At 46.7% G+C, this 27,217-nt stretch overlaps 2 protein-coding genes across 2 annotated transcripts; both read right to left on the reverse strand.

Annotated features, from left to right (window-relative positions):
* Positions 1 to 540: 540 nt before the first annotated feature.
* On the reverse strand, positions 541 to 2,206 carry LOC140076019 (tripartite motif-containing protein 16-like). The gene has a single exon (XM_072122551.1). It carries the CDS (start codon positions 2,188 to 2,190, stop codon positions 844 to 846), a length of 1,347 nt encoding a protein of 448 aa, XP_071978652.1. The 5' UTR covers positions 2,191 to 2,206; the 3' UTR covers positions 541 to 843.
* A 16,538-nt stretch (positions 2,207 to 18,744) lies between these two features.
* Positions 18,745 to 19,695, reverse strand: LOC140076100 (olfactory receptor 1468-like). Its single transcript, XM_072122604.1, has one exon. It carries the CDS (start codon positions 19,693 to 19,695, stop codon positions 18,745 to 18,747), a length of 951 nt encoding a protein of 316 aa, XP_071978705.1.
* Positions 19,696 to 27,217: the final 7,522 nt, after the last annotated feature.

Raw genomic sequence — 27,217 nt, forward strand, 5'->3', positions numbered from 1 at the left:
TCCAATTGGTGAAAGGGGCGAGAGTGGGTTAAGCGAGGACTAAGCTGGGCACCCGATCCCACATGGGGCACCCGATAACCTAAGTGGCCCCAATCTGACCAATCAGCCATGTGAGTGGCCATCATGTTCCTCACCATCACTGGGGACCATTGGTGGAGGAGACATTGATCCCTGGCCTATGTGGGACCAACGGGCATAGAGGGTTTGGGAAAGTTTAAGGGGTACCCAATTCCTTGATGAGTGGACGACATGTTGAGGCGTTGCACCTGTTATGTGTTTTGGTGAGAAGATACTTTGTTGGGTCATAGAAGTTCCCACCACATGTAGAGTGATCTGGTGACTAAACATAGGACCTGTGGACTTCTAGTGTAAGACCTTTGGGGCCTTCTGGGTGTATTACTTGGACACCCTCCATTTCACATCCAACAAAAAGTCAACGGACGCCCTTGCAATGTTGTAACTCTAGACCTTCCGTTGACCTTCATCTGGTTCTACCTTACATCTCCCCTGGAATTTATAAATGTATAACCCTCATGCCGAGTGTGATAGGTCAAAAAACTCACATTTCAACATACACAAACAAATTGTAAAGAAATCGTAAAAGGGCAGAACGTTCCACACCCAGAATTCCTATCGCTCTGCACAAAGAAAGTCATAAAAACGGGCAATAAACTACGTAGTGGTGATAAATACCATTGTCCTTCAGGGCTGCTGAAGTATCAGAAACCTCACATATGTCTTCAAAATGTAACGAGACACAAATCAGATCTAAAAAAAGAGTCCTTCAAAGGGTCAAATGTCCAAGAAGCTCTATTTCCAGTATCATGTCCTGAGATGTTTCTCCTAATTCTTTATTTTAAGGCAGCTATGATCAAATATGTAGAAGGCAGCATGAAGAGGTTCATAGAAGGTGGCAGTGAAGGTGTGCAGGTGTCTAGTAGGGTTAAGCTGATAGAAGGACAGGTACCCGGCATCGTAGTCAAGGTAGATCCCAACTTCTTGAACCAGTGAATCAGAGTCCACTGTGTTCTGGATATTGTTGTGAGAAGCTCCAAGAAATTTCTGGAAAAATAAGGTCCACGACTTGTTGTTGTATCCAAAAAATGACTCATTTCCGGTAATCTTCCTCTCAATACTCTTGAAGGCCACCCCAACGATCCACCTCTTGGCTTCCCTCACATCCACTTCCCAGTAATGTTGTCCAGTGGTGATTTCGTTGATGCTCAGGACCTGACATGACTTGAACCTCTCAGGGGTTTCGGGATACTTCTGAGATGTGGTGGAGTGAGAAGCCCACTTCAGGTCTCTGGATATGATGATCTTATTATGAGCGGTGTTCACATCCAGTGTGATGTCTGACTTTTTCATCTTTTTGAAGTGATGTGAGGCCATAAGGTCCTGCAGGTTCTCTGTAAAGTTTGTGAGCCCCATGTGTAGGATGAGGGAGATGGGGCCCTCGTCTACACTTGTGGATACTTGGACGTCATCGTCACTTTTATTGGCTTTTCGAGAGCCCTTGACCTCTTCATGAGACGTACTCCTGAGCAATTTTAATGGGTCACTCACATTTTGCAACTCCTCCAGAGAGTTTTTCCTGTCCGAGAGTTGCTCCTCCGTCTTCTCCAGCTGGTCTATCAAACCATCCAGCCGGGCCATAACTTTCTGCTCCTGTCTGGAAACCTCCGTCATGGCGCTGGTCCGAAGAGCCTCCAGCTGCTGGCTCATATCCTGAAAGAGGGCGGCCACCCTGTTTGAGACTCCCGTAGTCACTCCCTGCATGTTGTTTCGTTTCTTTAGCAGTTTTTGGAGTTTTTTCTCGTTCTCATCCCTCTCCAAAGCCAAGTTGTCCAAGGAAGGTTTAAGACTTTCCTTCCTTTTTTGAATGGCATCCTTGATGGTGTCCACCTTGTGACCCCGGTGTTCTCCAATGATACAACACGACACACAGATACAGGCTCCATCCTGCGAACAGCAGAACTCGAGGACCTTATCATGGATGGGACACTTTAAGTCCTTGATGTAAGTGGTGGGTTCCACCAGGATATGTTCTGCAGACTTACTGTGGACCTTTATATGTTCTTCACAGAGAGAAGCCTCACAATGCAGACAGGTCTTGGTGGCAGGGACTGGTGACTGGACGCAGTAGCTACAGGAGATCTTGTCTTTTTCCCCAGATTTTGGTGTCTCCATCTTTCAGACAGGTAGAAGTCTGCAGCAAACAGCCGAGATGAGAGGTTCTCCTCACAATGTGCAGCTCTAGGTGTGCACAGCGGGTAATAAAGGATTGTTATGGCAACAAGATTTTATGGTTAGGAACTTCACATCTACCGAGACTAGACCTCATAGATGGACAAAGTCCAATTATACTGGAGAATGAGTAGACTGCTTTGGTAAAAGCTTGTCCATATAATGCAGAGGAATTTGTAATATTTGCAGTTCCTAGAGGTCTACACATCATAAGGACTGTGCACCATCTGGTGGTGAGATATCTCAACCTCTATCGCTTGGTCTATCTATCTCCTATCTATGTCCTATCTATCTATTTATCCTTACCTCCCAACTTTTGGCTAGAGAAAGAGGGACAAAAAGTCACTCCCCCTTTTTTTCTAAAGTACGCTTAGTGCCCTACCAACAAGCATAGTATAATATCGGCCTTAATGGCCCCCACATAGCATAATGCCCCTTTCTTGTGGCCAATCCCCCTATGTACTCATATAATACCCCGTAATACAACTCCGTAACATATAATGCCCCCTATTTTAAGTTTATCCTCCCTTTACATTTGGTCCCACACACTTATTTATCTCCCCAAACTTATAATGCCCAAGCTTTCTGTACTACAACCCCCATCCCCTCTTCTCCTCACATTGGGGCAGATTTACTTACCCGGTCCATTCGCGATCCAGCGGCGCGTTCTCTGCGCTGGATTCGGGTCTTCTGGCGATTCACTAAGGCAGTTCCTCCGACGTCCACCAGGTGTCGCTACTGCGCTGAAGTCCGCCGAGGTCCGCTGGAGTTCACGATCCTATCCTGGGTGCAGGTAAGCGCGTGTCCAGCGACACTTTTTTGTTTTTTTAAATGCGGCGGTTTTTCTGAATCTGTCGGGTTTTCGTTCGGCCATGTCCCCGATTTCCGTCGCGTACATGCCAGCGCTGATGCGCCACAATCCGATCATGTGCGCCAAAATCCTGTGGGCAATTCAGGGAAAATTGGCGCAAACCGAAAAAATTCGGGAAACCCGTCATAAAAACGCGATTCGGGCCCTTAGTAAATGACCCCCATTGTGTTTCCTCTCTTCCTCCTCTTCCCCTTATTCTGTAGCCTCCCTTCACCATCCTCTTCATATTGTGGCCTCCATTCTCCTCAGACTGTGGCCCCTTGTCCTCTATCCTCCTCATATTGTGGCCCCTTGTCCTCCATCCTTCTCATATTGTAACCTCTGCACTCCACCCCCCACATATTATGGCAAAAGAATATTTTGTTGGAGGTAGACCTACTATCCTTTCCCTTATGGACACCAAAGGCTTTTCTGAACTAAAAATCTGGATAACGTAACCGTAGAGTAGGCCCTCAATTTTACATCCATGAGGCTACAACTTCTGGAACCCCCAGAGATCAGCAGTAGTCAGTAGTTAATAAACTGAAAATAGAACAGGAAGTAGACAGCGCTATTCTCTGTGCAGTGGCCAGACCTGGTAACTGCAGACCATCTCAGATGCATTTGTCATGTGGTTCAGCCTCTACACTGGGAACGGAGCTTTCTGCTGCTTGTTCCATTATCTGTGTTTCATATAGATGTCTATCATATTAATGGCTACATATCGTATCTTTTTTGGGTTCTGTAATGGTGGCCATAATCTTTGTCTAGCAGCAAACACATGGATGTAAAACTGAATTACATTTTTAAGATATTGATAGAAGATGATGACTCAAATTGTATTAGCAGGGTTTTTTTTATAATGCGGACCTCTCAATACCTTCTCTACAGCTATGAAGCCCCCCATTCACAGGCTATGGCTGAATATACAAGAGTCACATATTAGGATGTAACAGTTAATGATAGAACAAAGCTCTCAGAACGTTTCATCCTCGGAGACGTTGCAGGTGGAGGAGGACATATCCCCCCAGGACTCGCTCTTTGAGACTCTATCCCTGTGGTTGTTCTTGTTTAGGTAATGAATTGATCCCAGCAGAGATATCCTCCCTCTGATTTCCCTCGGTTACATCAGACGGCGTCGCTTCTGGGATTATTAGTCTCTCCCGCTACAACACAAGCTTCAACTTTTAATTTATCATTTTTCTGATGTGATATCATGTCACCGTGTAAAGATCAGAGTCAATGTCTGGATCCATTACCATAACATAGAAATGAATAAAACATACATGGAAATGCCATAGATGCTATAAACTGTAAGAACAAGGAGGTTGCTGACATAGTACATTGAGACCTGTGATGATACTGACCCCCATAATGCTTGTTTTATGCTGCACACCCCCATCTTTTAATCACAAAGCTTTAGATTTACATGATAAATTTCTGCCTGCCTTCAGTCACCACTAGGGGGAGCTCACTACTGTCAGATGTATACAGTTCCTTAGAAATACAGCGATAAATAGTAAACACTCTCTTGTGCTGATGTTGGGCAGCCACCAGTGTCAACTTTTGGCCAACTCTGTAGCCTGATGTCTAAGAGTTATAATTTCTATTTTTAGAGCAACGCTTCTGTCCTCAAGGTGCTGGTGTGTGTTACGTCAAGTGTTGAGATGGTTAATTAATTTTAGTAATGGAAGCCCTTCTGAAAATAATAAGACTGCAGGTTACTTGGTTTCTGGAGATGGTTAATTGTTGTAGGAACATATTTTTATTGCTAGGTTTGTAGTTTTTAAGGAATATTGCACTATGGGCCTTGCTCTGGGCCACAATTGCAAGATAATACAGCAATGCTGGAAAGTTTGTGAACCTTTCAGACTTCATATTTCCATATAGTACTGAGAAGTATTGGGGCACATTTACTAAGGGTCCGATTCGCGTTTCTCCGCCGGGTTTTCCGAATTTTACCGTTTTGCACCAAATTGCCCTGGGTTTTTGGCGCACACGATCCGATTGTGTTGCATCGGCGCTGGGTTTCACGCGACGAAAAACGTAGGGCGTGGCCGTCGGAAAACCAGACGGATTTGTAAAAAACCGCGGTATTTAAAAAAAAAAAGTGTTGCTTGACACGCACTTACCTGCACCAAGAAATAGGTTGGTGAACTCCGGCGGACCTTGGCGCAGCAGCGACACCTGCTGTCATCGGGCGCACGACCTTAGTGAATCACCGGAAGACCCGAATCCTCGTTGGAGAACACGCCGCTGGATCTCAACAGGACCGGGTAAGTAAATGTGCCCCATTGTGTCTGTGAAAGTGGCTTTACACCCCGGCCACACTTGGCTCATTGTTCAGACATCTGAGGATCACAATTGGCTCTACTATGGTCTCCACTATGTCCGGTTGGGCCAGTTTTTTTTCTATTTGTGATCTTTTCAGATCTACAAACCACTGAACGACTTGGTTCAAGGGAAGCTATTTCCCTAGAGCTATTTTTATAGTAGTTTATTAGCCTACACAGGTTTTTGTAAACCAACCACACTTAAATATTGCTGCATGCCACCTCTGCCAGGATTCGCTACTCTTTTAGCTTCTTATGTCCTTGTTTTATGAAAAAAAAAAAGGCTTTAAATTTCATGAAAATGAACCCAAGGGGCTCCAGGCTCCATAGATGTGAATGGAGCTTGGAGCCCCTTAGTCTCATTTGCATAATTTGTAAAGCCTTTTTTTGAAAGCACAAAGCCATGAGAGGCTAAAAGAAGAGTGGATCCTGTCAGAGGGGACACACACCACCATGTCTTTTTGCTTGGTTTACAATCCTTGATCCTCGTGGTAGATTTCCTTCAAGCTGAAAGCTAAATGGTTTCTAGTGTTGCTTAATTTGCATGTTACTTTTTTATATTTGACCCAAGATGAGGGATGTGCTGGACATTTTAGGTGATGGTCTAGGAGCCTTGAAGTTATATGCAGCCACCAATACTTACGGTAATGCCCTCCATGAATGGTGCCCTACATATTATTATAGTATCAGAGGGTGCATAAAGTATGGTCACTCCTGGGCCCAGGGCCTTTCAGGACTATGAAGACACCTCACGACATCCCTTTGAAGACCAAGCCAAATAAGGCCACTAGGTTTGATTCGATCACCCTGAAATGCCCCGCAGGGGGTTTCTACGGCTATCCCAGCAGAACCTCAGTGTCAGGCAGGCCCACAGGAGAATGGCAAATCCACTGATGGACCCCTGAGCTGGGTGGGCATGTTTGGAGCATTGCAGAGCACATACACTAGACTTCAACCAATGGTGTCAACCATTTGAGGGCTTTGGATAACAGTATTGGGTAGATTATTCCACATATTGACTCAATTATTTTTGTGTACTGTAGATGCATTAGAGGACTCAGATGACACAATCAAAGGCCAACCATCGTTCTTCCATCAAGGGCCACAACTTCTCAATCACCACGTGGGGCCCCAGTCACTAATGATCTCGATCTGTTTGAGGACCACTGATGTTTGTGCTTGTATCCATGACTGAAGTGTAGGCAACATGGCGTAACCCAAGATTGTATTGGTGGACTCAAGTCCGACATTGATCTTATAATTTTAGTTGTCCTAGATTAGCTGATGGTTTTCGCTAAGGACTTTTTAAGGGCCTTCTAAGTGATGCTGTTTTGGAAGCATCTTATATCACTATGATGCTTGAAGACTCCTCCCTGGCACTTGGGTCTGTCCAGGAAATCTGTCCGCTACACGTCCAACCATGATTGTCTGAAACAATTAAAAAATTCTCAACTATGTTTGTTTTTAGAATACTGAGATGTGTCTTCAGGACGTGTAAAACTGTTTTTGTGATATGTAAAGTAATAGTAACCAATAAGCTTTATGTGACTTTGTGTTTTTGGAGTAGGAACAATTTTTTGATTTGGCCTCCCCACCAATAACCTTGGTGCACAAGTGTCCATTGTGTATGGGCCATTCGGATCCCCTTCTATGAGAGCTGCAGTAAGGCCGAATGGTTCATGGAAGGCAGTGGATACCAGTGGTGGTTCCAGTTGTTACACCCTCACAACCAATTACTAACGACTTCACCTATGGATTGGTCATGAGTGGTAGAGAAGCCTGGAAGACCCCTAGTATGACACCCATATTAGTTGTCTCCCAGAAACATATGGAAAGAAAAGCTGAATTGAAATTCTAAGACATTGACGGAAGGCAATGACCCATGGACTTAAAGGGAACCTGTCACCAGGAGACCCATTTTTAGCACTCCCCCAGTCCCCACAGAGCATAGTACATACACTGTCAAAGTGTTTTTGTATGAAAAATAGGTTTTACAGAAAAAAAGATATGTTATATTGTACCTATCATTAGCATCTGCTGTGTGACTAGGCAGTTGCCAAATGGGAGGGGCTGGAAAGGAGCAGTTCCCCCCCACCCTTGGGAAACATGTGAAATATATGAAATATATGAATAACTCCCCTCACTCAGGATTGGCTGTAGAGGAGCAGGGGGCGTCGCTAAGCCGAGTGATGGGTGTTTTCATATATTTGAAAAGGTCACATGGAGTAGCTGTTCCCCAAGGGTGGGGGGGAACTGCTCCTTTCCAGCCCCTCCCATTTGGCAACTGCCTAGTCACACAGCAGATGCTAATGAAAGGTACAATATAACACATCTTTTTTTCTGTAAAACCTATTTTTAATACAAAAACACTTCGGCGGTGTATGTACTATGCTCTGTAGGGACTGGGGGAGTGCTAAAATTGCGTCTCCTGGTGACAGGTCTTTATTTGTGAAATGTAGCCCTCCCAATACCTACTCCCCCATTATGAAGCCCCTCATCCAAGGGCTATGGCTGAATATACAATATTCACATAGTAAGACATAACGATTAACTGATAGAACAAAGCTCTGAGAAATCTCTCGTCTCCTGGGACCTCCCAGGTGGAGGAGGATGTATCCCCTCATGATTTCCCAGTGAGATTGTATCATTTTTTTTTGCTTTTCTTTAGCATAAAGAGATTTCCTCTCTCTGATTTCCCTCGATTACATGAGGCCGCTCCGCTCCAGGGATTATTAGTCTTTCCCTCTACGACACCAGTTTCAACTTATTACAATATCAGTGTATAGATCAGGGTCAATGTCAATGTCTGTATTCATGTCCATTATGTATTGATGTACAATACTCATATACTGTATATTACTCATAATAGTACAACAGTAATAATAATAACCGGTGATAAATGGGGGGCACTGTTAACTGAAATAGCATTAGAATTGACCTAAGACAATGCCAACAGACAGTACATTGAGACAGGCCGTGGTATAGTGAGCATCACTGACCCCCTTGAATCTCAATTTCTGCTGCGCATCCCTCACTTTAGCCCCCAAAACTGTAAAATCACAGCCACCACTAGATGGAGCTCACTGCTGTCAGATCTATACAGCTTATAATTACCACTATTATAAATGAATTTGTCATGTCTTCACCTGCCTCCGGTGTAGTAGGTTTAGGAGACATTGGGGCTTTACTTACCTGGTTCTGTCGCGATCCAGCGGTGCGTTCTCCGACGAGGAATCGGGTTCTGCCGGGATTCACTAAGGTCCGTGTGCCCGATGTCATATTACGTATTACTCTTAATGGGGCTCATTTACTAAGGGGCCGAATCGCCGGGTTTCCGAAATATTTCCGATTAGCGCCAGTTTTCCCTGAATTGCCCCGGGTTGTGTCGCATCGGCGCCGGCTTACATGCAATGGAAATTGGGGGACTTGGCCGTCAGAAAACCCAACGTATTCGGAAATAACACCGTATTTAAAAAAGAATTTGTGTCGCTTGACACGCACTTACATGCACTGAAGAGAACAAGGTGAACTCCGGCAGACCTCAGCGTAGCAGCGACACCTGGTGGACATCGGGCGCAAGGAATCCCTTAGTGAATCCCGGCAGAACCCAAATCCTTGTCGGAGAACGCGCCGCTGGATTGCAACAGGACCGGATAAGTAAATGTGCCCCATTGTCTTATCTGACAGTCTGAACAGGGCTCCAGTGGCTGACTGACCTGATATCTGCCGCTCCCCTCACTCTGCCTTTGTCTTGCAAGAGTTAAATCTGTGTTCCTGTAATTGCTTGCTCTTTCCACCAGTGGCTGGATGTAGCCTTCCTATAAGTGTCCAGCACACTCTTTGCTGGTCAAACTGCTATCAAACCCTATTCAGACTAGCTCTGCTCTTGCTATTACTATGATCCTGGTATCTGATCTCCTGCTTGCATCTCTGACCTCTTTATGTGGAGTATGATTTTGTCTCTGTTTGCTGACTCGCATTATCTACTTTGCCTTATTGTGTTTTTTGTTTGTTTGTTGTGTTCTGCCTGTGCATAGAGAGGCATAAGAAGGGATTGTCTCATAGTTGTCAAACTCCTACCAAGGGAGGGCTGGGCAGTAGGAAGGGACAGCTGGGGACTGGGTTTAGCATCAGGGCTCATTGTCTGTGTCCTATGTCTGTCCTCAGGCCCTGCATTACATTTTAACTATCCCAAATAAAAATCACTAGACTAGTTTGTTTGTTTCTGCCTTGGTATCATGGAGGCTATTAGCAACCGGATACAAGGCCTCGCTCATATGATGTAGAACTCTGCGGAGTGGGTTCAGTTGCAGGAAAAGCACCCCCTGCTTCTTCTGGTGTGTCTATGTATGAACCCAAAGTTAAGTTGCCTAAACTCTTTAGTCGAGAAAGTTTGTTTTCCTTTAGGGAGGGTTGTACGCCTTATTTTTATCCTAGGCCCTAGTCTTCAGGTAATGATGCTCAGAGATTAGACATCATTATTTGACTCCTGCAAGGAATCCCCCAGGAGTGGGCATTTTCCTTTGCCCCGATGATGCCCACTACTGGGGACTTCAGAAGGTCTTTTCTTTTCAGCCTTAGGATCTCTGTATGAGGAACCAGACAAATCCAGCAATGCTGAAGAACAGTTGTCCGCCTTACGTCAGGATTGCTGAATTCAGGAGGTGGGCCAAATCGGTTGGGGTGGGCCTTCGGGACCACTTCAGATTGGACCTGTTACATGCCATTAAAGATCTGTTTGTGGGGCATTCCGAACAGGCTATATCCATGGCAGATAGGGTAGACTGACCCAAAAGGGAGCGTAAGGCAAGACCTTTGTGGATTCAGGGGCAGCAAATTTTGTTAATTTGAATTTTGTGATGGCTCTAGGTGTTGATATGACTATATCCTCACCCTTAGATTTTTTTTTTTTAAGAAATGCAACAAACACCATAAAAAGAATTTGCTTTGTTTCTACTCCAAGATTTCCGGTCATTTGGTAAGAACGTGTCCCATAATACCCGAGCCTTCGGAAAGGTCAGTTAGGTACACAGGTATGGTCCTGTGGCCCCTCCTAAGAGGGGGGTACTATCATGTCTGTGCCAGCTTCCTTCTCTAGTAGGTTAAGGAGAGGTTTGTGATCGGTAACCTGCACCCAATGGGGCAGATTTACTTACCCAGTCCATTCGCAATCCAGCGGCGCATTCTTTGTGGAGGATTTGTGTCTTCCGGTGATTCACTAAGGCAGTTCCCCTGATGTCCACTAGGTGTCGCTGCTGCGCTGAATTCCGTCGGAGTTCACAGAAGCTCACCAAGCCCGGCCGTGTGCAGGTAAGTGCGTGTCAAGCGACACATTTAAAAAAAAAAAAATACGGCGGTTTCTCCGAATCCGATGGGTTTTCGTTCGGCCACGCCCCCCGATTTCCGTCACATGCATGCCGGCGCCGATGCGCCACAATCCGATCGCGTGCGCCAAAATCCCGGGGCAATTCAGGTAAAATCGTTGCGAAACGGTAAAATTCCGGTAACCCGACGTAAAAAGGTGATTCGGGCCCTTAGTAAATGACCCCCAATGTCTTGTATTATTTAAATGCACCACACTGAATGCTGGTTACCGATCACATACGTTTCCATTGAAACCCATATGTGTTCCGGAAATGGAACGCCCCCGTGTGCTTTGTGCCAGCACCCTAAGTGTCCAGCACAGGTTACACTCCTTGCTGGTCAGACTGCTGTCAAGACTAGCTCTGCTCTTGCTATTATTATCGTCCTGGTATCTGATCTCTGCCTGTATTTCTGACCTCTCTATGTGGCTTGTGATTTTGTCTGTGTTTGCTCCCACTGCTGCTGACTTGGGTTGTCTACCTTGCCCTATTGGGGGTCATTTACTAAGGGCCCGAATCACTTTTTTCCGATGGGTTATCCGAAAACTTCCGATTTGCGACGATTTTCCCTGTATTGCCCCGGGAATTTGGCGCACGTGATCGGATTGTGGCGCATCAGCGCCAGCATGCACGCAACAGAAATTGGGGGGCATGGCCTTAAGAAAACCCGACGGATTCCGAAAAAACGCCGCATTTAAAAAAAAAAGTGTCACTTGACACGCGCTTACCTGCACCCAGCGTAGGACGGTGAACTTCAGTGCACTCCGACGGAATTCAGCGCAGCAGCGGCACCTGGTGGATATCGGGCACACTACCTGGAAGACACAAATCGCTGGAAGACACGAATCCTCCCCAGAGAACGCGCCGCTGGATCGCGAATGGAGCGGGTAAGTAAATCTGCCCCATTGTGTTTTTTTGTTTGTTTGCCATGTTCTGTGTGTGCACTGGGACATAAGGAGGGATTGCCTTTCAGTTGTCTACCTTCTACCCAGGGGGGACCATGCAATAGGAAAGGACAGCTGGGGACTTGGTTTAGCATCAGGACTCATTGGGGCTCATTTACTAAGGGTCCGGAGCGCATTTTCGTTGGGTTTTGGCGCACGTGATCAAATTTTGCCGCATCGGCTCCGGCTTGCACGCGACAGAAAAAGGGGGGGGGTGGCCATTGGACAACCTGACGGATTCGGACTAATCGCGGGATATAACATTTCGAATTGTGTCGCAAGACACGCACTTACAAGCCCCGGGAAGAAGAAGGTGAACTCCGGCGGACCTCGGCCGGGAAGCGACGGATGCAGGAACTGGAGCGAACTTCTTGAATCGCGTCGGACTTCATCTTCGTTGGACCATGCGAATCAGGGATCACGGCAGGATCGGGTAGGTAAATCTGCCCCATTGTCTGTGTTTTATGTCTGTCCCCAACTAATTTAATGTCCAGCAGCAGCCTCCCCTCACTATTGTCCCACAGAGCACCTTGTAATGTAAAAAAATGAAAAGTTATCTCATTACTTACCTCCCACATTATGGTGAGCCCTGCAATGTCCTCTTCATCCTGGGATCTGTGCGCTCTGCCCACTCGCACTGTATGATGCGGCGCCACCTGATGACATCACACAGTGTGCGCGGGCAGATCACCCAGACATGTAATCAATCATATGAATGTGTTACATGGATACAATTGATCTTCTATCCCTCGGAAGGACCCACAGTTTTTGGTACCCCTCCCACCCCGGGCCTGCAGTCTGTTACACCCCTGTGATAGGTTATTTGTGGCCTGTAAAGGCAGCCATATTGCTTGTATCCCAGCAAACACATGAAGGTAAAACTGAACTTAATTTCTAAGACATTGATAGAAGACGACGACTGAATAATTTGTATAAACATTGATTATATTTGTAGAATGTGGAGCCCTCAGTAAGACTATGAAGCCTCCATTCACAGGCTATGGCTGGATATACACTTAGATGTATAAAGATGTAACGGATAACTGATAGAACAAAGCTGTGAGACTCGTCCCGTCCTCCGAGACCGCGGCAGGTGGAGGAAGATTTATCCCCACATGAATCTCCCTGTGAGATTGTATCGCTTTTGTTTTTCTTGTTTAGCTAATGAATTGAATGAATTGTTCTCGGCAGAGATCTCGTCTCTCTGAATTCCCTGGACGCCGCCACTTTAGGGATTATTAGTCTCTCCCTCTACGACACGAGATTTGTTTCAAGCAACGTAACTTAATGAAGGAAAACATATCCCAGTTTATAGGTCATAGTCAATGTCTGGATTCATAACCATGATATACCGGTGTATACATACAGCATACCTACATAGTAACAATAATAACCAATAACATATGGGGCTCCTGTAGATTTTATTAGAAATAAACATTTAAACAAGTCCTGGAACTTTTGAACCCCTTGAAGCAAATTTTTCCATACACGCTCCTTCCCTCCACACATCTAGTCACTTACATGATGACCTTCTGCCTGTCTACATCCACCACTAGATGGAGCTTGTTGCTTCCTAGCGGTGAGTGTAGGTAGTCTTTAGGAGAAGCTATCTGAAAAGGGCTACTATATGGGGGCATCCATGTGGCTGCTGACTGCTCTATGGGGCATCCCTGTGACTGCTGGCTACTGTTGAGGAAATCCCTGTGACTGCTGGCTACCCTGGGTGAGGGGGGGGGGGTAGGCTGTGTCTGTTGTCTACTCATGGGGACATCCTTGTTACTACTGGCTACTCTGGTTACATCCCTGTGACCACTGGCTACTCTATGGGGTATCCCTGTGGTGGTGGCTACTTTGAGGGGCATTTTTGTGACTGCTGGCTACTCTGTGGGACATTCCTATCACTCTGGCCACTCTATGGGGCATCCCTGTAACTGCTGGCTACTCTATGGGGCATCCCTGTGACTGCTGACTTCTCTATTGGGCATCCCTGTGACTGCTGGCTACTCTATGGGTCATCCCTGTAACTGCTGGCTTCTCTCTGGGACACCCCTGTGACTGCTGGCTTCTCTATGGGGCATCCCTGTGACTGCTGGCTTCTCTATGGGGCATCCTTGTGACTGCTGGCTACTCTATGGGGCATCCCTGTGACTGCTGGCTTCTCTATTGGGCATCCCTACAACCGCTGGCAACGCTATGGGGTATCCCTGTAACTGCTGGCTACTCTATGGGGCATCCCTGTAACTGCTGGCTACTCTATTGGGCATCCCTGTGGCTGCTAGCTTCTCTATTGGACTTCCTTGTGACTGCTGGCTACTCTATGGGGCATCCCTGTGACTGCTGGCTACTCTATGGGGCATCCTTGTCACTGCTGTCTTCTCTATTGGGCATCCCTGTGACTGCTGGCTTCTCTATGGGGCATCCCTGTGACTGCTGGCTACTCTATAGGGCATCCTTGTCACTGCTGGCTTCTCTATGGGGCATCCCTGTGACTGCTGGCTACTCTATGGGGCATCCCTGTGACTGCTGGCTTCCCTATTGGGCATCCTTGTAACTGCTGGCTACTCTATTGGGCATCCCTGTGACTGCTGGCTACTCTATGGGGCATCCCTGTGACTGCTGGCCACTCTATTGGGCATCCCTGTGACTGCTGGCTACTCTATGGGTTATCCCTGTGACTGCTGGCTACTCTATGGGGCATCCCTGTTACTGCTGACTACTCTATGGGGCATCCCTGTGACTGCTGGCTACTCTATTGGGCATCCCTGTGACTGCTGGCTACTTTATTGGGTTATCCCTGTGACTGCTGGCTACTCTATGGGTTATCCCTGTGACTGCTGGCTACTCTATAGGGCAGTGATGGTGAACCTTTTAGCGGCTGAGTGCCCAAACTGCAACCCAAACCCTCCCTTATTTATTGCGAGGTGCCACCAAAAATTAAAGCAGTAACTTATTGCTCCCCGTTTTTTAACAACTTTTAATCATGTTGGCCTCCTGAGGACACCAACACAGTAGATAGATGGAAAATTTCCATTATTCTAGCTTCTTTATAGTGTCCCTCTGCACACAGAGAATCGTGGGGTCAGCAGGAAGTAGCGAAGTAAGTATCACTTTAAGATTCTTTGAGTCCTGTCTGTTGTGCTGGGGTGATGGCCCGGGTGCCCACAGAAAGGACTCAGAGTGCCACCTCTGGCACCCGTGCCATAGGTTCGCCACCACTGCTATAGGCATCCCTGTGACTGCTGGCTTCTCTATGGGGCATCCCTGTGACTGCTGGCTACTCTATTGGGCATCCCTGTAACTGCTGGCTACTCTATTGGGCATCCCTGTAACTGCTGGCTACTCTATGGGGCATCCCTGTGACTGCTGGCTACTCTATGGGGCATCCCTGTGACTGCTGGCTACTCTATTGGGCATCCCTGTAACTGCTGGCTACTCTATGGGGCATCCCTGTGACTGCTGGCTACTCTATCGGGCATCCCTGTGACTGCTGGCTACTCTATCGGGCATCCCTGTCACTGCTGGCTAATCTATCGGGCATCCCTGTGACTGCTGGCTTCTCTATGGGGCATCCCTATAACTGCTGGCAACTCTATGGGGCATCCCTGTGACTGCTAGCTTCACTATTGGGCATCCTTGTGACTGCCAGCTACTCTATGGGGCATCCCTGTGACTGCTGGCTACTCTATGGGGCATCCATGTGGCTGCTGGCTACTCTATGGGGCATCCCTGTGGCTACTAGCTCCTCTATGGGTTATCCCTGTAACTGCTGGCTACTCTATTGGGCATCCCTGTGACTGCTGACTTCTCTAAGGGGCATCCCTGTGACTGCCAGCTACTCTATCGGGCATCCCTGTGTCTGCTGGCTACTCTATGGGGCATCCCTGTGACAGCTGGCTTCTCTATTGGGCATCCTTGTGACTGCTGGCTACTCGGGGGGAGATCCCTGTGACTGCTGGTTACTGTATGGGGCATCCCTGTGGCTGCTGGCTTCTTTATTGGGCATCCCTGTGACTGCTGGCTACTCTATGGGGCATCCCTGTGACTGCTGGCTACTGTATGCTGCATCCCTGTGACTGCTGGCTACTCTATGGGGTATTCTTGTGACTGCTGGCTACTGTATGGGGCATCCCTGTGACTGCTGCCTTCTCTATTGGGCATCCCTGTAACTGCTGGCTACTCTATGGGTTATCCCTGTGACTGCTGGCTACTCTATGGGGCATCCCTGTGACTGCTGGCTTCTCTGGGGGACATCCCTGTGACTGCTGGTTACTGTATGGGACATCCCTGTGACTGCTGGCTACTCTATGGGGCATCCCTGTGACTGCTGGCTTCTCTATTGGGCATCCCTGTAACTGCTGGCTACTCTATGGGGCATCCCTGTGACTGCTGACTTCTCTATTGGGCATCCCTGTGACTGCTGACTTCTCTCTGGGACATCCCTGTGACTGCTGACTTCTCTGGGGGACATCCCTGTGACTGCTGGCTACTTTCTGGGGGACATCCCTGTGACTGCTGGCTACTCTCTGGGGGACATCCCTGTGACTGCTGGCTTCTCTCTGGGACATCCCTGTGACTGCTGGCTTCTCTCTGGGACATCCCTGTGACTGCTGACTTCTCTGGGGGACATCCCTGTGACTGCTGGCTACTTTCTGGGGGACATCCCTGTGACTGCTGGCTACTCTCTGGGGGACATCCCTGTGACTGCTGGCTTCTCTCTGGGACATCCCTGTGACTGCTGGCTACTCTCTGGGGGACATCCCTGTGACTTCTGTTACTCTGGGGGGACATCCCTGAGATGTTCAGAGCTACCTACCTGTATTACCCTGTGACACACTGTTACCCCTGAGCGGCCTGGTGCTGCTTGGTTTTCGTGATGTTGTTTGTTCCCTAACAAAGTTCCCACAACACTTGTAGTTACATGGAGAATAAATTACATACAGGTGTCCTCAGTTTACACGCTGGATTTTATTTATGGATATAAGATTATTCATATACATTATTCAGTTGATTTGTACTGACCTGGAGTATACAGTTATCATGTTATCTATACTGCAGGGTAATACGACAAAATAAAGCATCAGAATGTATCAGACGATGGTGCCATTAGAAAAATCACCTCAACCCTCAAAAAACAAGCCCTCATATGGCTACGATTAATTAAAATATTTACATTTTACATTTTAAAGAACAGTTCTCCCTGAGGATCTTCCTAACATTTGATATTTTACCATCTATACACAATACAATGAAATCACACATGGGGTAATGTATAAATAGTCATGGAACAGAATTGTGGGGTGTTTCTTGGGCAGGTTTTTAAAATTTTTGTGCACAGGCAACTTCTTTGAGGTTGTATTTTATTATAGGTCCCTCAGCTTTTCTATGGTGCCTTATAGTTTATCTTGTGCAACATTTCGAATGTTGTGATAAACATTGGGGCAGATTTACCTACCCGGTCCATTCGCGATCCAGTGGCGTGTTCTCTGCGGTGGATTCGGGTCCGGCCGGGATTCATTAAGGCAGTTCCTCCGACATCCACCAGGTGGCGCTGCTGCGCTGAAAAGCATCGGAACGCGCTCAAGTTCACCGGCCTATTCCTAGTGAAGGTAAGTGCAAGCTCCGCAAAAAATTTTTTTGTTTTAAATGCGGCGGTTTTTCCGAATCCGTCGGGTTTTCGTTCGGCCACACCCCCCGATTTCCGTCGCGTGCATGCCAACGCCGATGTGCCACTATCCGATCGCATGTGCCAAAATCCCGGGGCAATTCAGGGGAAATCGGCGCAAATCGGAAATATTCGGGTAACACGTCGGGAAAACGTGAATTAGGCCCTTAGTAAATGACCCCCATTTTGTCCCCTCCATCCCGGCTGTAAGTAATTAATGATAAGTCCACATTAAGCCACATTTTGGAATACATTTTAGCAATATGTTTCATTGACAAAGTAAAAAAAAAAAAGGATCTTACTTATTGGTTTAGTTGGTATCAGGGACCTAGTCAATGGTCATTGGATTTGGTTTGAATCTGGTATTTCACTGGGACCAAATCAAATCTAAAAAGAATCAAAATATAGGTTGTCTGTCTTTCATCCCACAGCTCAAGTAGGGGCGGGAGAAAATTAAAAACTTTGTAAAAAAATAAGCTAAATAGGATAGGCCCTCTCTGTGAGGACTAGAGGGGGTTATATGGCAGTTTCCAATTGGAGCAAATGTCTCCATCTATGTCTCGGTCTTTTGCTGTTCATGCTGTCAGGCTGAGAAGACGCTGAATTTATCTGGTTCTTTCCATTAGGCAATTTGAACAGAGCTCTATTGGCTGGACTGCTGGCCTTCTGCCCCTCTCACCTGGATCATACATCAGACTCTGATAAAATCCCTGCGTGTTGTATCCTCCATTGCTGGTTAAAGTTTGTCTGTCTAGCTTTCTTGTTTGTACTTTGCCTGCTATAAATATGTACTTCTGTTTTTTCAATATTTGGCTTACATTCTTGACTATTCTTTTGTGTATATGATTCTGTACTTAATGGGGCAGATTTATCAAGCTGTTTGAATATTTCTAGTTGCCCATGGCAATCAGATACTTTGTTGTACCAGGCCTGATGAAGTGACCTTAGCTTTGCTAAAACCTATAACATCTTCTATTTTAGTTCATCCATTCAAAGGTCTCACAATTAGAGATGAGTGGAAGCGATGTTCCTGTTTCAGTTTTGGGTTTGGCTATAGCCTTGTGACCCCTGGCCAGTCATAGCCATGGTAAGTTGTTATAGGCATCAGTTTGCTGGATTGGCTATTCGGCCACCAATACGACAAGGTGTTCGTAACCCCAAACCTGAACGGGAGCATCAGGTCCTCTCATCTATACTCACAATCTCAAGAAGGTTATTATATTTGGAGAAGAAAAATCTCAGATTTTAACCATCAAAAGACAGTTTGAGGACACCTGACCCTTATTATTGAATCAAACATGTCCTGTAGGTTCCACCACATGAAATGTCCAAGGACATATAGAAACTACCCTTCTACTCTTACTGATTGACGTTGTGTTGCTGTGACTTTACACCCTAACAATTTCAGTATCGCCCTCTTTACATCTTCATTCCGGACGCTGTATATTATAGGGTTTATCATGGGGGTGATGATTAAGTACAGGATAGAAAAGGTTGTTTCGAACACCTGAGGATCTTTTAATGGTGGCGCTAGATATTCAGAAGTCCAACTGCCGTAGAACATGGTGAGGACTATGAGGTGGGACGAGCAGGTGGAGAAGGCCTTTTTCCTTCCATCAATTGATTTTATACGTAAGATGACAATAACAACCTTAGCATAAGATATTATACTGCACAGAAAAGGGGCCAAGCCAAACACTATGGCCTCCATTAAGGTCAAGTGCTGAAGCCCCACAATGGGGCAGAAAATTTGGGTAAAAGCCTTGAAATCACAGTAGAACTGGGCGACTCTATTAGAATAACACAATGTAACTTTAGATGCAATCAGTATTCCACTTAGGGAGTTAAGAAACCCAATGACCCAGATGATGACCAAGAATGTGATACAGTTCTTCTTACTCATCATGTAATGGTAATGTAGAGGTTTACAAATGGCGACGTATCGATCATAAGCCATGACGAAGAGCAGGAGATCCTCCGTAGTAGCCACATGGCTGTAGAAGTACATCTGGGTGAAACATTGGCTGAATGATATTGTGTAGTCACCACTCAGTAACATGTGGACCAACTTAGGGACTGTAGAGGTTATGTAACAAACATCAACAATAGATAAATTACAGAGGAATAGATACATGGGGGTGTGTAAGTGCGGATCTCTATATACAACGATAACGGTGATGGAATTGGCAAACACGCCGATCAGGTATATCAGGATGAAGAAAAATGATAAAAATGGCTTATTCTCCTCATGTGTAGAAAAGGTCAAAATGAAAAATGTATAAGTGTGATTCTCCATTAGGCCTTTCTGTAAGAAAAAACTTATTATTATAAAATAATATTGTTGCGGGTGCCCCTGTGATCCACGTCTCGGATAGCAGGTGCGCCTGCGCCCCTCTCCTTGGCGGCGGCCCATCCCAACCTCACTTGCCACTCCAAGTTCCTGCTCACATCCTGGCTGCCGAGCAAGAGGCTGAATGGCTGTATACTGAGAGCAGGGGGATGGTTAGCTATATACTGGGGGCAGAGGCTGGCTGGCCAGATACTTGGGGGCATGGTCTAGCTATGTAGTGAGGGGCATGGGCTGGCTGGCTTTATACTGGGGGCATGTGCTGGCTATATACTAGGGGGCCGATGGCTGGCTAGATACTAGGGGCTGGCTGGCTATACACTGGCTGGAGGCTGTGACCAATGCAATTTCCACCCTAGGAAATATAGGTGTCAGCAGAGTCCCCTTCTGGCTTCCAGGAGATACTAACCCTGAGATCTAACCTTTCTCTAATGCATCTATCCTGATACACGTCTGTATATGTGCAGTAACATGACTACTGTTTAGTACCTGCTCTGTGCCTACAAATAATAACCTGGGTGGGGGAGGGGGGTTACCTAGCTATTCATTGTACAGAACAGCTAAGAACTGTGGGTATTTAGTGTTGGAGTTTTTTACATGTTTTTTTTAAAAGGTTATGTTATTATCGTGTGCATCCAGCCTATAGTTCTGTGACTACTTTGGATGCCAGAGACACAGGTATAACACCGCATCTGGTTATCTCTATACCATTGGTTGGTTCCAAAAGCCGGTGCAGTCTCCACAGTTTAAAGTAACACCGTCCAAGGTGTTTCTGCCCCTGCTCTGTCCCTGCGTTGTCCCTGCTCTGCCCCTGCTCTACTCCTGCTCTGTCCATGATCTGCTCCTGCTCTGTCCCTGCTCTGTCCCTGCTCTGTCCCTGCTCTGTCCCTGCTTTGCGCCTGCTCTTTTCCTGCTCTGTTTCTGCTCTGCCCCTGCTCTGTCCCTGCTCTGTCCCTGCTCTGTCCCTGCTCTGCCCCTGCTCTGCCCCTTCTCTGTCCCTGCTCTGCCACTGCTCTGTCCCTGCTCTGTCCCTGCTCTGTCCCTGCTCTGCCCCTGCTCTGTCCCTGCTCTGCTCCTGCTCTGTCCCTGCTCTTTCCCTGCTCTGCCCCTGCTCAGTCCCTCCTCTGCCCCTGCTCTGCCCCTGCTCTGCCCCTGCTCTGTCCCTGCTCTGCCCCTGCTCTGTCCCTGCCCTGCTCCTGCTCTTTCCCTGCTCTGCCCCTTCTCTGTCCCTGCTCTGCCACTGCTCTGTCCCTGCTCTGTCCCTGCTCTGTCCCTGCTCTGCCCCTGCTCTGCTCCTGCTCTGTTTCTGCTCTGCCCCTGCTCTATCCCTGCTCTGCCCCTTCTCTGTCCCTGATCTGCCTCTGCTCTGCCCCTGCTCTTCCCCTGCTCTGCCCCTGCTCTTCCATTCACCTTTACACCCGGTCATGCTCAAAGTGCTGTGTGAGGAGCAACCAGCTAAAAATCTTCTAAAATTGTGATTTCAATGAGCCTTGTCTACCAGGTAAGGAAAGGCTTCGTACACAACTCCCATAATAATTTCTGTAATATCTAAGGATTTGCTGCAGAAATCTTACCTTTGGGTGTAGTGTTGCTGTGGCTGGATTGTAGGATGAGGGTGAGGTGTATATATGGTGTATAGAGTGTAGGGTGACGCTACGGGACGCTCCGCAGGGACAAGGAAAAGTCACCTGCCAATTACCGTAACGTGTTATTGTGTTTCACCCCTTTTATTCCGTGTTTTCAGGAAAATAAGACTTTTATTCATTTTTGCTCCTAAAGATGCACCTGGTCTTATTATTCCATGAACAACAATTTACATTCATCGTTGCACAAAAAAGTCAACATTTTTTAATATCCTGTCGTCTCGTCCTCACAGATTTTTTATTACAGATTGTGAAATTTCATTTTTCACTCCCTACATTTAAAAATCCATAACTTTTATATTTTGCCATGTACAGAGCTGTGCAAGGGCTTGTTTTCTGCGTAATAAATTGCGCTTCATAATGACGGTATTTAATATTCCATGCCGTGTACTGGGAAAGCGGGAAAAAAAGCAAAAATGCAGTGAAATAGGTGTGAAAATGCATTTTGCGCCATTTTCTTGTGGACTTGGTTTTTACGGATTTCCCTGTGAGCCCCAAATGACATGTCCATTTTTTTGGGGGTGGGGTTGGTACAATCATGGGGATACTAAATTTATACAAGTTTAAATCTACATTTCGCCATCTTCTGGCGCTAATAACGTTTTCATACTTGGTTGTACGGAGCTGTGAGTGGCGTAATTTTTTGTGAGATGAGATGACATTTCTATTGCTAACATTTTGGGGACTGTACGGCCTTTTGATCACTTTTTAGTAAATTTTTTTATATGTTGTAAAGTGGCGAAAAAAGTGGCGTTTCAGACATTTGGGCGCTATATTCCGTTAAGCTCTGGGAATAACCGTTATTATATCGTTAGATTGGACATTTTGGGATGCGACAATACCGAACATGCTTATAATTTTTGTTGTTTATTTTTATATTGATTCTAGGGAATGGGGGGGTTTTGAATTTTTTAAAATAATTAATTTATTTATTTTTATATTTTTTTAGACCCCCTAGGGTATTTTAACCCTAGGGATTTCACTGACCATTTATCACAATGTGCCACTGGCCATAAACCATTCAGCCTCAGATCATACAATGACCCAAGGCTGGAGACAAATCTGGGAGCGACGATCTAAACCAATATGGCGCCGCTAGGTCTTATTTTCAGCAGAGGCCTTATATTTCTAAACCTGAACAAATTGCACTGGGTCTTATTTTCCGAAATATAATAATAATTTTATATAATAATTAGAGATGAGCGAACACTAAAATGCTCGGGTACTCGTTATTCGAGACGAACTTTTCCCGATGCTCGAGTGCTCGTCTCGAATAACGAACCCCATTGAAGTCAATGGGAGACTCGAGCATTTTTCAAGGGGACCAAGGCTCTGCACAGGGAAGCTTGGCCAAACACCTGGGAACCTCAGAAAAGGATGGAAACACCACGGAAATGGACAGGAAACAGCAGGGGCAGCATGCATGGATGCCTCTGAGGCTGCATAATCGCAACATTATGCCAAAATTATGGGCAACAGCATGGCCATGACAGAGTGACAGAATGAAGCTAGATAGCATCTAAAACATCCAATAATTGACCCTGACACTATAGGGGACGGCATGCAGAGGCAGCGGCAGCAGGCTAGAGAGTGTCATGGCGACATACCCTAAATGGACTCAGGCTTCAAACCAATGGGTGGCAGAGAGGAACCAAAGGAGGTGAGCAAGAAGCGCTCAAATAATATCGGTACATGATAAAAGTTTGCCAGTATATTTTGTGGATTACACAGCAGGGTGGCGACAAAGTTAACATGGAAGCCATGAAAACAACCCAAAATTCTGCCTGACACAGCTCGTTTGATAAGGGGACCATGTATGGAGGCAGTGAACTAGTAGTAGATTAAAGGTGCTGCAGTTAAAACTATGTTAGTTGGATCTTGGCATGGAGCTGGCGCTCCGCTGCCAGGCGAGCTTTCGCCAATCCAAGCCCCTGTCTATAGGCTACTCCCCAAACAGCACTTCTAAGAACCTTTTGTATAAGATCAAGTGTAGTAGCGTTCTTATAAGTTTAGGATATGGCGGGTGAGGGGAATGTAAACAGCTGCGCAAGAAGCGCTGAAATAATATCGGTAAATGATAAAAGTTTGCCAGTATTTTTTGTGGATTACACAGCAGGGTGGCGACAAAGTTAACAAGTTTGTTGTGGAAGCCATGAAAACAACCCAAAATTCTGCCTGACACAGCTCGTTTGATAAGGGGACCATGTATGCTTACAGTTCATGCCAGTCGCTGCACTGGCTGCCAGTCTCCTTTCGAATACAGTTTAAAATAATAATAACCCTCATCCATAAAGCTCTGTATAATGCTGCACCCCCCTACCTCTCCTCTCTTATCTCAGTCTATCGCCCAACCCGTGCTCTTAGATCCGCCAGTGATCTTAGATTAACCTCTACCCTAGTGCGGACCTCCCACTCGCGTCTCCAAGACTTCTCTAGAGCTGCACCAATTCTATGGAATGCTCTGCCCCGGACTATCAGACTAATACCTAACCTCCAAAGTTTCAAACGTGGTCCTAAAACCCATTTCTTTAGGCAAGCCTATAACACTCATTAACTGCATGAAGTTTTAACTCTTCTACTAACCCGTCCTGTGTCGTCCTCCCATCTGTTATCCAGCAACCAACAGGCACCAGACTTCTCTGCAGTCCCATTCACCCTGGACCTGGTATATAAGATGACGGCTGAGTGGTTCAAGCGACAGCAATTCCATTTATTATATTTTGTTCTATTCCCTAAGAAGAATGGCTTGACCATTAAATATTCTTTTACCTCGTGTTACCCCATCATCTTCATAAACCGTAAGCTCTGGCGAGCAGGGACCTCACTCCTGTTGTTCCATACAAATGTTGTGCTCTGTTACATTACATTTGTATTTGTTTCCTATGATTTGTAAAGCGCTACAGAATATGATGACGCTATATAAATAAAGATTATTATTATTATTATTATGGAGGCAGTGAACTAGTAGTAGATTAAAGGTGCTGCAGTTAAAACTATGTTAGTTGGATCTTGGGATGGAGCTGGCGCTCTGCAGCCAGGCGAGCTTTCGCCAATCCAAGCCCCTGTCTCTAGGCTACTCCCCAAACAGCACTTCTAAGAACCTTTTGTATAAGATCAAGTGTAGTAGCGTTCTTATAAGTTTGGGATATGGCGGGTGAGGGGAATGTAAACAGCTGCGCAAGAAGCGCTGAAATAATATCGGTTAATCATAAAAGTTTGCCAGTATATTTTGTGGATAACACAGCAGGGTGGCGACAAAGTTAACAACTTTGATGTGGAATCCATGAAAACAACCCAAATTTCTGCCTGACACACCTCGTTTGATAAGGGGAGGATGTATGGAGGCAGCTATATGGACGACTTTTGGAGGTAGCAATGGAGACAACGTGTGGAGGCTGCTATGGAGACAATTTAATTTGGATAGTGCCTGTATGTGGCAGTCCCAAAAAGTTTTCAAACCAGAGGAGCAGGTAGGTGTCTCTCCAGAAAAATGGAATAGATTGAGTGCATGTATGTGGCAGTCCCAAAAAGTTTTCAAACCAGAGGAGCAGGTAGGTGGCCCTCCAGAAAAATGGAATAGATTGAGTGCCTGTATGTGGCAGTCCCAAAAAGTTTTCAAACCAGAGGAGCAGGTAGGTGTCCCTCCAGAAAAATGGAATAGATTGAGTGCCTGTATGTGGCAGTCCCAAAAATGTTTCAAACCAGAGGAGCAGGTAGGTGGCCCTCCAGTAAAATGGAATAGATTGAGTGCCTGTATGTGGCAGTCCCAAAAAGTTTTCAAACCAGAGGAGCAGGTAGGTGTCCCTCCAGAAAAATGGAATAGATTGAGTGCCTGTATGTGGCAGTCCCAAAAATTTTTCAAACCAGAGGAGCAGGTAGGTGGCCCTCCAGTAAAATGGAATAGATTGAGTGCCTGTATGTGGCAGTCCCAAAAATTTTTTAAAACAGAGGACCGGGTAGGTGGCCCTCCAGAAAAATGGAATAGATTGAGTGCCTGTATGTGGCACTCACAAAAATTGTTTCAAACAGAGGACCGGGTAGGTGGCCCTCCAGAAAAATTAAATGCATAAAGTACTATAGCAAGAGCCAGTGGGCCCTGTCAAAATATAGCCAGTTTCCTCTGCTTTACTGTACAAAGAGGAGGAGAAGGAGGAAAATGAGGAGGAGGAGGAGTGGATCAATTATTCAGGTTGAGCTTCCTTCACCTGGTGGAGATTGGAAATTCTGAGAAATCCAGCCTTTATTCATTTTAATAAGCGTCAGCCTGTCAGCGCTGTCAGTCGACAGGCGTGTACGCTTATCTGTGATGATGCCACCAGCTGCACTGAAAACCCGCTCGGACAAGACGCTAGCGGCAGGGCAGGCAAGAACCTCCAAGGCGTACAGCGCCAGTTCGTGCCACATGTCCAGCTTTGAAACCCAGTAGTTGTAGGGAGCTGTGTGATCATTTAGGACGATGGTATGGTCAGCTACGTACTCCCTCACCATCTTTCTGTAAAGATCAGCCCTACTCTGCCGAGACTGGGGACAGGTGACAGTGTCTTGCTGGGGTGACATAAAGCTGGCAAAAGCCTTGTAAAGCGTACCCTTGCCAGTGCTGGACAAGCTGCCTGCTCGCCTACTCTCCCTCGCTACTTGTCCCGCAGAACTACGCACTCTGCCGCTAGCGCTGTCAGAAGGGAAATACTGTTTCAGCTTGTGCACCAGGGCCTGCTGGTATTCATGCATTCTCACACTCCTTTCCTCTGCAGGGATGAGAGTGGAAAGATTTTGCTTGTACCGTGGGTCCAGGAGAGTGAACACCCAGTAATCGGTGCTGGAATAAATTCTTTGAACGCGAGGGTCACGGGATAGGCAGCCTAGCATGAAATCTGCCATATGCGCCAGAGTACCAACGCGTAAGAATTCACTCCCCTCACTGGCCTGACTGTCCATTTCCTCCTCCTCCAACTCCTCCAACTCCTCTTCTTCTGCCCATACACGCTGAACAGTGAAGGACTCAACAATGGTCCCCTCTTGTGTCTCGCCAACATTCTCCTCCTCTTCCTCCTCATCCTCCTCCACCTCCACCTCCTCCGATATGCGCTAAGAAACAGACCTGAGGGTGCTTTGGCTATCAACAAGGGAATCTTCTTCCCCCGTCTCTTGTGACGAGCGCAAAGCTTCCGACTTCATGCTGATCAGAGAGTTTTTCAACAGGCCAAGCAGCGGGATGGTGAGGCTGATGATGGCGGCATCGCCACTGACCATCTGTGTTGACTCCTCAAAGTTACTCAGCACCTGACAGATATCAGACATCCACGTCCACTCCTCATTGTAGACTTGAGGAAGCTGACTGACCTGACTACCAGTTCTGGTGGAAGTTGACATCTGGCAGTCTACAATCGCTCTGCGCTGCTGGTAAACTCTGGATAACATGGTCAGTGTTGAATTCCACCTCGTGGGCACGTCGCACAACAGTCGGTGAGCGGGCAGTTGGAGGCGGCGCTGCGCTGCCCTGAGAGTGGCAGCATCTGTGCTGGACTTCCTGAAATGCGCACAGATGCGGCGCACCTTCGTGAGCAAATCTGACAGATTGGGGTATGTCTTGAGGAAACGCTGAACTATCAGATTTAACACATGGGCCAGGCATGGCACATGTGTCAGTCTGCCGAGTTGCAGAGCCGCCACCAGGTTACGGCCGTTGTCACACACAACCATGCCTGGCTTCAGGTTCAGCGGTGCCAGCCACAGATCAGTCTGCGCCGTGATGCCCTGTAATAGCTCTTGGGCGGTGTGCCTTTTGTCGCCTAGGCTCAGCAGTTTGAGCACCGCCTGCTGTCGCTTAG

Source organism: Engystomops pustulosus, chromosome 8 (genome assembly GCF_040894005.1).
Source record: "Engystomops pustulosus chromosome 8, aEngPut4.maternal, whole genome shotgun sequence".
NCBI classification, from domain to species: domain Eukaryota; kingdom Metazoa; phylum Chordata; class Amphibia; order Anura; family Leptodactylidae; genus Engystomops; species Engystomops pustulosus.

What these genes read in the sequence shown, in the direction of transcription:
- LOC140076019 (XM_072122551.1), bottom strand. Translation starts at nt 2,190, where the DNA reads ATGGAGACACCAAAATCTGGGGAAAAAGACAAGATCTCCTGTAGCTAC.
- LOC140076100 (XM_072122604.1), bottom strand. Translation starts at nt 19,695, where the DNA reads ATGGAGAATCACACTTATACATTTTTCATTTTGACCTTTTCTACACAT.